At 50.0% G+C, this 13,126-nt stretch overlaps 1 protein-coding gene across 1 annotated transcript; it reads left to right on the forward strand.

Annotated features, from left to right (window-relative positions):
- Positions 1–425: 425 nt before the first annotated feature.
- ZIC1 (Zic family member 1) lies at positions 426–3,940 on the forward strand. Its single transcript, XM_061167833.1, has 3 exons — positions 426–1,407; positions 2,856–3,019; positions 3,743–3,940. Exons 1-3 carry the CDS (start codon positions 426–428, stop codon positions 3,938–3,940), a joined length of 1,344 nt encoding a protein of 447 aa, XP_061023816.1.
- Positions 3,941–13,126: the final 9,186 nt, after the last annotated feature.

Below are 13,126 nucleotides of genomic sequence, written 5' to 3' on the forward strand. Positions count from 1 at the left end.
TCCTCTATGCTACAAATCCGGGAGGAAGTTTTTTTGGGGGGCTGAGATGCTCCATGCCTTTCCCCGGGCAGCCTTGACGCGGGGTCCTCTCGGCAGAGACTGAGCGACGAGAAAGGGAGAGCCGGGCCGGCGGGGTCCGGTCGGCAGGCGCCGGAGCCCGCGTTGCTCGCGGCCCGCAGCCGTCCGGCTTCCCCGCGCTTGGCCGGGCGGGCGCCCCGGCGCGCCGCGCCGCGCCGCTGCCTGCGGGCTAGGACTTCGCGAGGTGGGTCGACTCCTCCTCCCTCCTCTTCTTCTTCCTCCTCTTCCTCCGCCTCCCGTTCCTCCTCCTCCTCCTCCACCACCTCCTCCTCCTCCTAATTTTCCCTCCTCGGCGGGCGAGGGTGGGGGGGGGCGGGGGAGGCCGGGGCTCGCCCCGAGCAGCCACGATGCTCCTGGACGCCGGCCCCCAGTACCCCGCGATCGGCGTGACCACTTTTGGCGCGTCCCGCCACCACTCGGCGGGCGACGTGGCCGAGCGAGACGTGGGCCTGGGCATCAACCCGTTCGCCGACGGCATGGGTGCCTTCAAGCTCAACCCCAGCTCGCACGAGCTGGCTTCCGCGGGCCAGACAGCCTTCACATCCCAGGCTCCCGGCTACGCGGCTGCGGCGGCCCTGGGACATCACCACCACCCGGGCCACGTCGGCTCCTATTCGAGCGCAGCCTTCAACTCCACGCGGGACTTTCTGTTCCGCAACCGGGGCTTTGGCGACGCGGCGGCTGCAGCCAGCGCGCAACACAGTCTGTTCGCGGCTTCGGCCGGGAGCTTCGGGGGCCCACACGGCCACACGGACGCCGCGGGCCACCTCCTCTTCCCCGGCCTTCACGAGCAGGCTGCGGGCCATGCATCGCCCAATGTGGTCAACGGGCAGATGAGGCTTGGCTTCTCGGGGGACATGTACCCGCGGCCCGAGCAGTACGGCCAGGTGACCAGTCCGCGTTCAGAGCACTATGCCGCGCCGCAGCTGCACGGCTACGGGCCCATGAACGTGAACATGGCCGCCCACCACGGCGCCGGCGCCTTCTTCCGCTACATGCGCCAGCCCATCAAACAGGAGCTGATCTGCAAGTGGATCGAGCCTGAGCAGCTGGCCAACCCCAAAAAGTCGTGCAACAAAACTTTCAGCACGATGCACGAGCTGGTCACGCACGTCACCGTGGAGCACGTCGGCGGCCCGGAGCAGAGCAACCACATCTGCTTCTGGGAGGAGTGTCCGCGCGAGGGCAAGCCCTTCAAAGCCAAATACAAACTGGTCAACCACATCCGCGTGCACACCGGCGAGAAGCCCTTCCCCTGCCCCTTCCCGGGCTGCGGCAAGGTCTTCGCGCGCTCTGAGAACTTAAAGATCCACAAAAGGACGCACACAGGTACGGAAACGGCTGTCCTAGACAGCCCTCGGTTCCCTATCCCGGGCCTGGGACCCGCAATTCAAAAGTCAGCGGCGGGGGCGCACAAACCCGGCCTCGGTTGGGTCTGGAAGTCAGATTTCAGCAGACAGACAGCGAAAGTGTGCTCTGGGTTTTAGTTTGAGGCTTGAAAGTCTAATAACATATGGAGAAGGTTGGAGGAGAAGGATCTGGGCATATAAAATTTTAAATAAGAACTTAAGAAAGGCCGGGAGAGCTAAGAGACAAACCGGCTTTGGGGAGCCCTTGGTGCGCCAGAAGCCGGGAGAGGTGGCTGGCGCCCGGCGGCGGTGGAGGCGGAGGCGCCAACCGCTTCAGCTGCAGGCAAATCTAAACGTTTGCTTCCAGCCAACATCCCCTTTCTACGCACCTTAGTGAGGACTTTGCTAAAGGGAGGAACTGAGGAAACTGGAGGAGATCGGATGAAGGAGCATAGAAACAAAAACAGAGAAAGAAAAGGGGGGTGGCCGTGGTGAAAGCAAGTCAGTCGGGCCTGTGGAGGCTTTTGAAGGTTTATGTATATTTAAACCTTGGCTTGGCTTGTCATTTTAATAATGACTTGTCTGTAAGTAGATTCGAGGAGTCGGGAGACTCGGCAGAAGGCGGAGAAGTCCTTTTTGTCAGTTAGATTCTATGAGGACGTTTTCAAAACACCGAATACCTTGAGCTGGCCTTTAAAAATAAGGAGACCAGTCGGGAGCAGTTAAAAGAAAAGTTCGCGGCGAGCTTAGGGCTGCAATCTGGGTCGGGCAAGCCGTTCTGGGCTTCTTGGGCCAACAAAGCCGGGAGTCCGGGCTGCTTCATGATTCTGGTGGGCCTGGGTGATTTCTGAGAATCGCGTGTGGAACTTGGCGTTTAACGCTTGAGTCAGAGAAGAACTTGCAGTGCTGAGCTCTCGGCCCAGATTATCCTATAAAATGTGTGTATAGGAGGTGGGGTGGGGTGGGGGCGGCGACGGCGATGAGGAGGGTGCGGAGCGTTGAGGAGGGGGTAGGGGGGAGGAGAGAAGAGCGAAACAGCAGGAGAATCAGCCGGGAATGTGAAAATTAGAAATCGAGAGCTAGGTAGGAGCTTCCAGGAGTCGTCTGTATAGCCCCGGGCCTAAAAACCTGCAGCCAGACCTGCTGCTACTCTGGGATCTAAAAAACTACCACCACCAATAATAATAATAATAAAATAGTAAAATCTGGATCTAATTGGATTGAATTAAAATAGTTCAGATGTTTATAATTCCAAGGCAGGTATATGATTTCATTAGCGACCCGGGTTTTTGAGCTTGAAAAGTGCTAACCCTGAGCTGCTGCTTTTTTCCTTTTTGTCTTTACTTTTAATATTTGTTTGTTTTTCTTTTTAAAGAGCCGCGGGGTTTGTTCTAATCAGACCTCTCTGTTTCTCGCCTTTCGCACCAGGGGAGAAGCCCTTCAAGTGTGAGTTTGAGGGCTGCGACCGACGCTTTGCCAACAGCAGCGACCGCAAGAAGCACATGCACGTGCACACGAGCGACAAGCCGTATCTCTGCAAGATGTGTGACAAGTCCTACACGCACCCCAGCTCGCTGCGCAAGCACATGAAGGTAGTCGTCGCGCTCTCGCCGCCCGCCGTGCAGCCAGGAGCCCTCGCGGCTCTGCGGCCGGGGCCGGGCGGCCGGTGGCCGCTGGGCGGTGGCAAGAGCCCGCAGAGGCGGGAAGGCCATGATTCCTCTCTGCAGACTGCGCAGAAAGGGCGGGGGCTGGAGAAGGGGATGCGGGCACCCACGGCCCTTCTAAATGCACTGTTTAATAATGAAAGTCAAAAGAAGCGAGCAGAGGCTGCGACGGAGGGGGAGCCAGGACACTCCCGGCGGGATGGTGCTGCCGAAGCTGCGGCCTCGGCGGCCTGGTTGGCAGCGCCTGCCACGGAGTTGGGGTCTTGCACGCGGGCCTGAGCGCCGGCTCACCTAAGCCTGAGCCAGCAAATTTCAGCGGTTGCTGGGGTGGGTGTGTGTGTGTGTGTGTGGGCACCACTCGGGCTCTGGCCTCACATCCAGCCTCCGGCTTCCCAGATCTCTTTTCTTTTGTGAGTCGGGGCGGGGAGGGGGGTGCACTGGCCTTTCCCGGAGCCGGGTCTCTGCAGCGCCGAGGCGGGGCAACCAAGCCCAAGTCCCACGGGTCGGGCCTCCCTGGAGTTCAAGGGGATCCAGGGCTCCCGGGTCGGGGGGGGATGTTGGGGGCGGCAGGCAGCGCTCGGCCTTCATGCTCCCTAAGCAGCCGCCGCGGCGGCTCTTTATCTCTGTAAAAACGCGACTTTATTCCCGCAGGTCCATGAATCCTCCTCGCAGGGCTCGCAACCTTCGCCTGCCGCCAGCTCGGGCTACGAGTCCTCCACGCCGCCCACCATCGTGTCTCCCTCCACAGACAACCCGACCACCAGCTCCCTGTCGCCCTCATCCTCCGCGGTCCACCACACAGCCGGCCACAGCGCGCTCTCTTCCAATTTTAACGAATGGTACGTTTAAAATCAGAAACAAAACACCGAACAAAACCCTATTTAAGAGACTGAGCACACACGCGTATACAACACTTAAGTGAAAGAACCCTGAGCATCACACAGCATCCCCACCCCCCAATCCTGTCTTTTCTAAACCTGCCGATAGAACCAGGACCGAGTCAGAGAAGGCACCAAACCTTTTCTTTTCTTTCTTTTTTTGGGCAAAGGCTTGCTCGCCAACGGGTGGGAGGGTGGGCGGGCGAGGAGAAGGCGGCCGCCTGACCAAACGCCGCCAACCCCGAGGGCCGGTTTCTCCTGGGAATCGGGAACAGGCTCTCGGGGATTTGGCCTTTTCCTTTTTTTTTTTTTGCTTTGCATTCTTGTAAATACAGAAATTTTAGCTTAAAACTGTACTGTTGGATTCTGTATATAGTTATATCTCGGTTGGAACGGGCGGGTGGGATCGTGGCGTTGTGGTCTTTGCATTGGGGGAGGGGGGAGGGGCCGGGCGGGAGCGGGAGGGGGAGGGGAAGGGGGGTTGGGAGGCCGAAAGCCAACTGTTTGTACTGAATGGCCAGAATGTTCTAGTAAATGTGTACCAAAATGTGAATTACTTTGTACGATTACAGTCTCCACGTCGACCTAACAGAATATTATTGGTATTAATGTGCTTTTTTTGTATAAAGTGCAAAAGATTTCGTCCCAAAGTCTAAGTACCTTAGTGCAGTAAAATGTCGTTTCACGTCCTGTCAAGAATTCGTATAGTACGACCCTGGATCTGCGTGTCAAACTGTTCCATTTGTTTATGTAAAGTGATATTAAAAAAGATATAAACTATACCTGTCCAGTTGCTTTTGGCAAAAGATACAACCACATAATGTATATAATTCCTAGTTTCCATATTTATCCGCATGTAAAGGGCCGGTTTATTCATGTTACAGCTATTCAATATTTATGGCTAGAACTCGTATGTACACTTTAGTTTCCAGAACTGTTTGGTAACCTTTCGTACCTTATTAAAGATTCTGAAATCTCAGTGATTGTGGTAGGAATTTCTTCTTCACCCCCAGCAACCTGCTGCCTCTTCTACCAGCCTTAGTGGGTCTCGGGAAAAGCTCACGAGTCTTCCCTTTCTGTCATCGCAGGTCGTATAAACATGATAAATGAAAGCTACCCTGCTGGCTCTCCGAGAGGGTGTAATTAGTATTTATATCAAAATTTATGAAACAAATTTTCGGCCGCAGTATAATTTAAATGACCTTTGCAGACGTAGAATAACAACCATAAAAATAACAGAAATAGATTGCACAGGCGACATCAATATTAATGTAGGCGAATTGTCAGAAGCTCAGGGGCTGGATCTGCAGCTTTGCAAATGAACTTGCAGCCTAGGGTTCCGCTGTCCCCCAAATTAAATTCCCCCAGCTGAAACCAAGTTGCAGATTTACAATATCATATTTTAAATTGCCGTCTTCAATTAAACCATTTATGGCCATAACTAATTTTCAGGATATCGACGCATGCTTTTCCAGGCCTGCCTTCTTTGTACAAAAGTAAACGTCCATAAAGCGTTTTACTTATATTTCTTCAAACGTGATGCTAATTTAAATTAATTACCTCCTATGATATGTTATTATTCCTATAATTTTGCCACTGTTATTAGTTCTCTCAAAAATACATCTAGGGAAGAGAATTATTTTATGTAATTTGATTATCTTTCTATCTCTTTTATTTATTTCTCATTTACTTAAGAAATTCGTTCCATTGGCTGGCGTTGATACAGTAAATTTGTAAATGAGGAGACAATATAAAAAATCTAAATTACTTGTGCTTAATGACTGTAGCAGAACGCCTTTTCTCTAAATCAGATTGTCTTTCTTGCAGTTTAGTTTGATAGATTTGCAAGCTATGCTGCTGCCTCGAAGTTAGCTGCACTGGTAGGAACGCAAGCTTCTTTGTCTCTGGTTGTAGCTTGCATGATCGCCCCATTAAGCAGACAGCGTAGCCGGAGATCACACATCAGGGTCTTGGCTGTGGCTGCAAGGGTGTGGATGGGTCAGAGCTGGAAGTAGAAGCTGACCTCACTAGAGGCCAGGAGGAACCCAGACTTGGATGTTTAATATACTGTGTGTGTTCAGGAAGTCACAGGCCATGCTGACTCTGAGAATGAAAGCAAGAGGGAAGAACCCTCAAGAGTATAAGAACCCCTGAAAATACATCTGTTCCAAAGTGTACCTTCAACCCATTACAAAGTCAAAATGTTAAATTCTCTTAAATTTGGGGGGGCTTTTCCTTTCGTTGCTTGCTCTTTGTCACTTTTAGTCAACAGAATTTTATTGGGTAAGGAGGGGATCTGCTACACTTTCTGCAGCAGATCAAAAAACTAGAGCTGGTGGTGTTTAACTTAAAAAACAAATGTTATTGTGATCTATAAGAGTAGATACCAACCTTTCATGCAAAGAGCGCCACCTTGCAAGGTTTGGTGAGATTTAAGGAAGCTGGAACACCTAAGCAGAAATCGCTGCTGGTTCTGAAGTTTTGTGATAGTACAAGCTGGGCCCCAGTGGCTTTGGAGGTTTAAAACTAACAACATAGTATTGAAGTGACTCCAGACATTAGGCCCAGTAACTAATAAACCTTGAAAGAAGAATAAAAATAGCTCAACTTTCTAGGGAGAAAAAGTAAGCACCTCAGTCAATAATCCTTTTCTTTAGAGATCAGAATTTCTGGGAGCCTTATATAATTATAATATTCATAGTAATAACAGTACTTTTGTAACTTTGTTAGGTTGTTGACATTTAAGAAGATAGTGAATTTTTTCTTTGACTATTCCTGAAAGCAGTTTACCTCAAATTTTGAAATATAAATGTCTCATTATTGGTTATATACCTGATACGCTTTTAAACTTTAATAACATAGTATAATAATGAAATATCATACTGTGATATATGAGTTAAATAGGATATTTTTAAGATAAGTTTTAGGGATATTTACTTCACTACTTCATAGTGTAAAAAATTTTTTTAGACATTGAAGGTCAAATAATTTTTATAAAAAAGCCACAAAACCATTTGAGGAGTACTGTGTGTGTGAATAATCACTCCCACCAGAAAGGAATTTTTCTAGTAGCAGCCAATATTTATGTCAATTCCTTTTAGGCATTCTCTTTTCTAACACTTATCACAAAGAAAAAGTCATTAATGATGTAGGTTGCCTAAAATAATGCTTTATACTTAAATGTAGTCTATTATTTTGCTGGTACCTTTAATGTCTGCTTCTTGAGATGTATTCTTCATACTTTTCTTCATGGGCTATTAGGTTTTGAAATACATGAATGTGAACAGCGAAATACGTTGTTAGACCCTATTTAGCAGGAGCTGAAGATGCTGCAAATGGCTGGTTTCTGTGCGTAGCTGTGGATTTTGATTTAGGCAGAAAGTCGTCCTGGTTCATATTTTGACTGCATTGTATTCTGTTACTATCAAATGATAAGAACAGCTAACAAGTTATTAAAAAGTTATATTGTGTTAAAACAAAAAATGCCTGAGTACAAGCAATCATATTTGAGAAATGAAGAGAAATGAGTTGTGGTATGTGTGTGTGTACATTTATAGAGTAAGCATGTAAATATACAAGCACCATTTATGTGGGGGCTAAGTAATTTTCAAACATTTCAGGTCCTTTGTTTTCTTCTTCAAAAGCTACCCCCAACTGCTTTAAGCATTTGCAGCTGATGATTTTGATTTTTTTAAAGCCAAGCATTCAAGTTAACCTTTAAGAAGCAAGCCACCTCCAAAAGAAAGATGTAACCTTTCAATTGCCCATATGCTTATCATTTTTTTTCTTTTTCCTTTTTTTTTTTTTGCTTCAGCTGACAATGAAAATAACACTAACCTTCTTTGCTGATGGGCCTGGCATTTAGATGTTTTTATTTGTTGATGGGGAAGTTTTCTCAGAACTTTTAAAGTCTGGCAACAGAACTAAATTCCCTAAATACCTTACCCAGCCTTGCCGCCTTCCTGATGTTCCCTTTTTAGGTCAAATTGTCATCAGTGTCCTGGAACCCGTGTGAACCAGTGCTGGTGGGGTTGGTACCTGAGCATACTGCTTTTCAGGAAGCAGCTTGGGGAAGGCCATGGTCCTTAAAGAGAATCAATTTATGATGGGTTGGGGAGGAACTCACTATATGTGCTTTGGCAAAATCAAAATGAAGGTACTGAGCTTGTGCCTTTGATTATTTGTGAGCTAGTTATGATGTCAGCAGATTCCCAACTCACATTTCCTTCTTTTTTACAACTCAGAATACTAATTACAAATTTATCTCCTCCTGTCTGGGTATAGCGTTCTCCTTGTTCCTAGCATCAAATGTTGTTCTTAGAACAATGTGTTCATATAAGGAAAACGAAGTCTTTGTTGTTTTCACAAAATTTGCCACAGTTGATATCACTCTCTGGTTTTAGAATTCTTTAAAATAGAGTTACAGTGGAAAGATTTATGTTATCTATGCCAGGCAAATCACTAAAGGTTCATATTACTCCGTTGTATTTTTTTTTCAACTTTTTACCAACCCATTCACCATCAGTAGTAATCTGAACACATTTAAACTGGTTATATATACAGAATGAAAGATTTTATGGGGGTAACTATAGAGCAATCTTTTTTTCAAATGGTAATCACTAGTTTGAGGCTAGAAATAAGGAAAAAAATGTTAATAACTTCCTATAGCATGTCACATTTGAGCCTTTCCCTCAAAATTTTTTGCAACTATAATGGCATAATATTAAAAAAATAAGGGAAATGTTCTCTATTTATCTATGCAAGGCTGGTTCACTCCAGAATGTCTCACCAAGCGAGAGGAAACACGATCAGGCCAAACAAACAAGGGGCTATTTTTACCATGCAAACTGAATTCTGGCATTAGTTCCTAACGTTTATTTCCACTTTAGAGCAAGGACCTAAAACAGTATGAAGTTGCCAATTGATGCTATACCGGTGGGTTTTTCAAGAATAAGAAACTGACTTTAGCTATCTAGTATGGAAAAAAACATTGCTTGGCAATAATACTAGAGACTTACCATTGTCTGTCAATCGTCCACAGAAGTTTGGCTGTCTCTGACAGAGCGGGTGTACTTTGTAAGTCAATGCGTAAGAATTCATGGGTTGTGAAACTTGCACAGTGGTATTTTCACCTACAGCATACACAAGAATCAGTTATTAAGCGTGGATATAAACAGATGGGAATGCTATTTTAAAAAAAAAAAAGACATTCAACGGCTAGCGACTTTAGCAAACTTTTAAAAAGCATGATTATTTTGCATCTACTTTTGTGTAAAAATCCCCATTAAGCTACAGAAAACATAAGGAGAAAAAGAAGGTGAGAGAAGCTCACATCCTAACTCCTTTAAACATTTTTTTCTGTCTATGCGGGAAAATCCTAGCCTCTGGCAGAGAAAACTGAAAGTTGTGGAGGAAGGTAAAACCACGGAAAAGGATCGGGGTGGGTGAGTCTGTGAGTCAAGGAAGATTGTTGTCCTGGAGAATTTCTTGAAAACATACAGACAGAGGCTTTGGAGGTGAGTCTGTGGTGGTGGGATGGAGCACCAGGGCTTTCCCACAGCACCTCCACCGAAGGTCTGGCGGTCAGCGTTTGACGGGCCCCCGTCGCCACCCTGCAACCCGGCGACGGGCTTTCCAAGTCACTGCCGCGGGCTGGGGCTGGGGCTGGGAGAGTAGTGCGCATGCGCGGCCCGCGACCCGCGAGTCCACGTGCTGATGAATATGCATGAGGCGTCCCCCGCCCACGCGGGCCGCCGAGGAAACAGCGCTGAGGCTTCGGCCTGCGAAAGCCTGTGGCCTGGCTGCCAAAATAGTGCGGCGAGGAAGCTGCACGTGTTTGTTTTGAAACCTCGCGGGTTTAAGTAAGATCACCAAGCCAGGCAGACAGCGTAGGCTCCAGCGGTCGGGTGGGCCCTGCAGTTTCCCCTTCCTTAGAGACCGCCCCGGTGGACCACGAACCATGCCGCTTGGAAGCGGTCCTCCTCCTGTCCCTTTCCAGGGCGCTGGCATCATGGCTGTTCTTACATCCCTTCGCCCCTTGGAGAATACGTCCCCTCCCGTTACCTGACCCTCTCCAGCCACAGACCCCACGCCTGAGATGGTGGGCAGGGTTCTGAGGGTTCCCTAGCGCCCACCCTCTTTCTTTGCTCTGATCCAAGCCTGTCTTTGTCTTTCTCCCCCTTTTCCTTTTTCTCTCCGGGTTCCCAGTCCCTACCCGCTCATCTGGTGGGCTGTCAGCCCCTTGTTTGTGAACAACTGCTCTAAGGTTTTCACTCGACCCTTCCCAAATAAAACGTCCGATTACACACGTTTAAGAGCTGGTGTAGTTCTATTAAGCTCAAAAGTAGCCACTGGTGGAGGAAGTACTCTGCCCAGGAGAGCTGGAAAGTGTGGGGTTTGGGGAGAAAAGCCCAGAGTTCAGGCGCTGGGCTATTGCTTTGCTTTCCTGGTGACGTCCTTTGGGTTCTGCACTTTGCATGATATTTTGTGGCCAATGTGCTGACATTCCAGAGCTAGTGAATAAACTGTCTGGTGGAGTGACCAACACTTGTAAGCGAAGGGGAGGGGTTGGCGCGCCCCTGGGTTCCTCCTTCCTCACACCAGTGTCCATGGAGTTAGGCTTTTGAGTGTTTCGGTCAAAAATCCTAGGTTCCATGACATCAGAAAATGGCTCCCAGACAGGCCCCAATCCTCTTCTGAATTTTACTTTCAAGTAGAGGCAGGCCCATTCCATGGGGTCCACTCCTCTTGCTCCCCTCACTGCCAACAGGAGAGGCCTTTTATCACTGCCCGGTTCTCAGTGCAGCTAACCAAGAGCCAGCTTCACTCCTGCCAGTTCTGAGATCCCGGCGCCATAGCATCATTTCACCTGGCAGCCGTCACTAGCCAAGTCTTCAGCTTTGAAACTGGAGGTGCAGCAGAGGGATTTTGGAAACGTTCCTGCTAGGAAAAGGCCTACCCGGAGGCCTCCGAGTCTCGGGTCTCAGAGCCAAATAACATAGGGGTGGCTGGATTAGAGCTGCCGGGTACCTGGGCCCGGGGAGGCCTGGCAGAAGTCAGCCAACCTGGATCGGAAAGGGGTTGGCGCATCAGAGTTCTCTTGTTCGAGGTCCCGGGAGGACAGTGCACCCCTCGTCTATTTAGAGGAGAAGAGGCCCTCGATCCCCCGAACCTCCGTTACAAGGGCCACCCCACAGGAAACTGGTTCCGATTTGGGTCCCTTTGTGTCTTAATATGTTGGGGGGGGGGGGTGCAATTTTAACTCTTAACTCCACGCTAATTATGAAGACCTGTGTCGGCTCATTCTAAGCAGAAAGCTCAAACCCAGCGTGGGTTCCTGCGTTCTTGCCCCAAAGGCCAAGGCCCAAAGAACCCTTTTCATTTGGCCTGGGGCTGGAGGGGAGGAGGGGCGGGAACGGGAGCGGGCCCGGGTCCGCGAGCCGGCGGCCCTGCGTGGCGGCCAGGCCCGGCTTCCCCGCTTGGCCGCCAGCGTCCGTGCGGGCGCCGCGGTTGCCCTCTCCGGGCCAGTGAGTTGGGGACGCCCCTTCCCCGCCCCCGGCGCCCCCAGCGCCCCCGGGGTCGGCGCCAGAGACCCGGCGGCCCGCAGGCTCTGACTTGAGGCGGCGAGGCGGGCTCTGGGGCCTCCCCGGGCCAGGCCGAGTTTAGCCTGAGGCGGCGACGGCGGGGGACGCGGGTCAGGGCCAAGGAGCCGGGACCCCAAAGCGGACAGGCGCTGTCTTCCCCTCCCCCGCCCTCCGGCCAGCCCCAGCCCCTGCCCACGCTGCCTGTCTCCGGTAGGACTGACCGTCTGCCCGGCCTTACTTGGCTGCCCACCTTGCCCGCCATCTAGACACCAGATCCGGTAAGTCGCGTTCTGCCCTCACCCCGCCCCGCCACCTTGCTGGCGGACTCCGCGGGCGGCGGCGTGTGCGCGCGAGCCGCCGGAGGCGCGCGCCCAGGACTTGGGCCCCTGCGGCTGGTGCGCGTGAACACACAGCGCCCGGGGCAGTCCGAGGGCTCGCTGGGCCCCGCTGTGCGGCGGCGGCGGGCGGGGGTCCAGCCTCGCTCCTCCGGGTCCTCTTTGTCCCTGTGGACACCCACTAAAGTATCTTTTAAGAGTAAGCTTCTGCTGGTCTCCAAAGTGTGTGTGTGTGTGTGTGTTTTGGGGAGGGAAGCAGGGGGAGGAGAATTGCCCCTTGCCCTAAGCAGTTTCTAATTCCTGAGGTCCCCAACAAAGTTTACTCATGATTTCCATTCGAATGCTGTGAAGTTATTATCATTACTATTTCAAGTGAAGATTTCTGAGAGTCACAGCTTCTCAGATATACGTGCCTCTGGAGGGCATTTCGACAATTACCTTGTCCACTAACTCCTCTCCCTTCCCACTGGAAAAAAAATAAACTTAATTTTTCAGTAGTTGCCTTAGGACACGTCGTTTACAAGTCCCTAATGTGAGGGAAGAAGGGAAGAAAGAAAAACAAGCTAGGCATTTCTCGTTGGGACTCCGCGTGCTCGCTTATTGAAACGTGAGAGATGGCTCTGGGGGGAGGGGAGGCAGGGCGCTGGCAGAGTGCTTTGGAAGGCGCTGCCCCGGTGCACGGGGCTGACCTTTGGCTGACACGGCCACGGAGCGGGCCGTTCGTTAACGAGGATTTGATACATTAGACATCCGAGCTGGGCGTGTAAACCCACACTCTGAATCCAGATTTCGCTCAAATTAGTGTACGAGGAAATGATCTTTTTAAGTCCTGAGGCTTAACCAAGTGTCAGGAGGGCCGACTGCTTCCTGAAAAGGGCAGCGAAAGACACTGGGCAAAAGGCACATTCACTGCTCCTTAAAAAACACACAAAATCAACCCCCAAATCATCAGAAAAATTTCCCAAATCCTCCAAGTCGCTACTTTTAAGTGATGCTTATAAATAAAGCTTATCATCTCGTTCTAGTGAATTCTGTTGTATTAATTCCTAACACGAGGCAAAGCTGTGAAGACAGTGTCACAGTTATGTATATATATGTGTGCATGGAAATATATACACATATATGATATATATGTAATACACATTTCTATAATTTTTTCCTCATTAATCACTGGAGATGTTAGAATGTGACAGTTCATTTCTGCTAGGCAGTGGGCCACATATGGAAAGGAAAGTCAGA

Source organism: Dama dama, chromosome 19 (assembly GCF_033118175.1).
Source record: "Dama dama isolate Ldn47 chromosome 19, ASM3311817v1, whole genome shotgun sequence".
In the NCBI taxonomy this organism is placed as follows: domain Eukaryota; kingdom Metazoa; phylum Chordata; class Mammalia; order Artiodactyla; family Cervidae; genus Dama; species Dama dama.

Bases quoted from the DNA above. Each gene is read 5' to 3' on its own strand.
- ZIC1 (XM_061167833.1), top strand. From the start codon at position 426: ATGCTCCTGGACGCCGGCCCCCAGTACCCCGCGATCGGCGTGACCACT. The intron at 1,408-2,855 runs GTACGGAAACGG...CTTTCGCACCAG, and splicing joins CCACAAAAGGACGCACACAG to GGGAGAAGCCCTTCAAGTGT. The intron at 3,020-3,742 runs GTAGTCGTCGCG...TTATTCCCGCAG, and splicing joins CGCTGCGCAAGCACATGAAG to GTCCATGAATCCTCCTCGCA.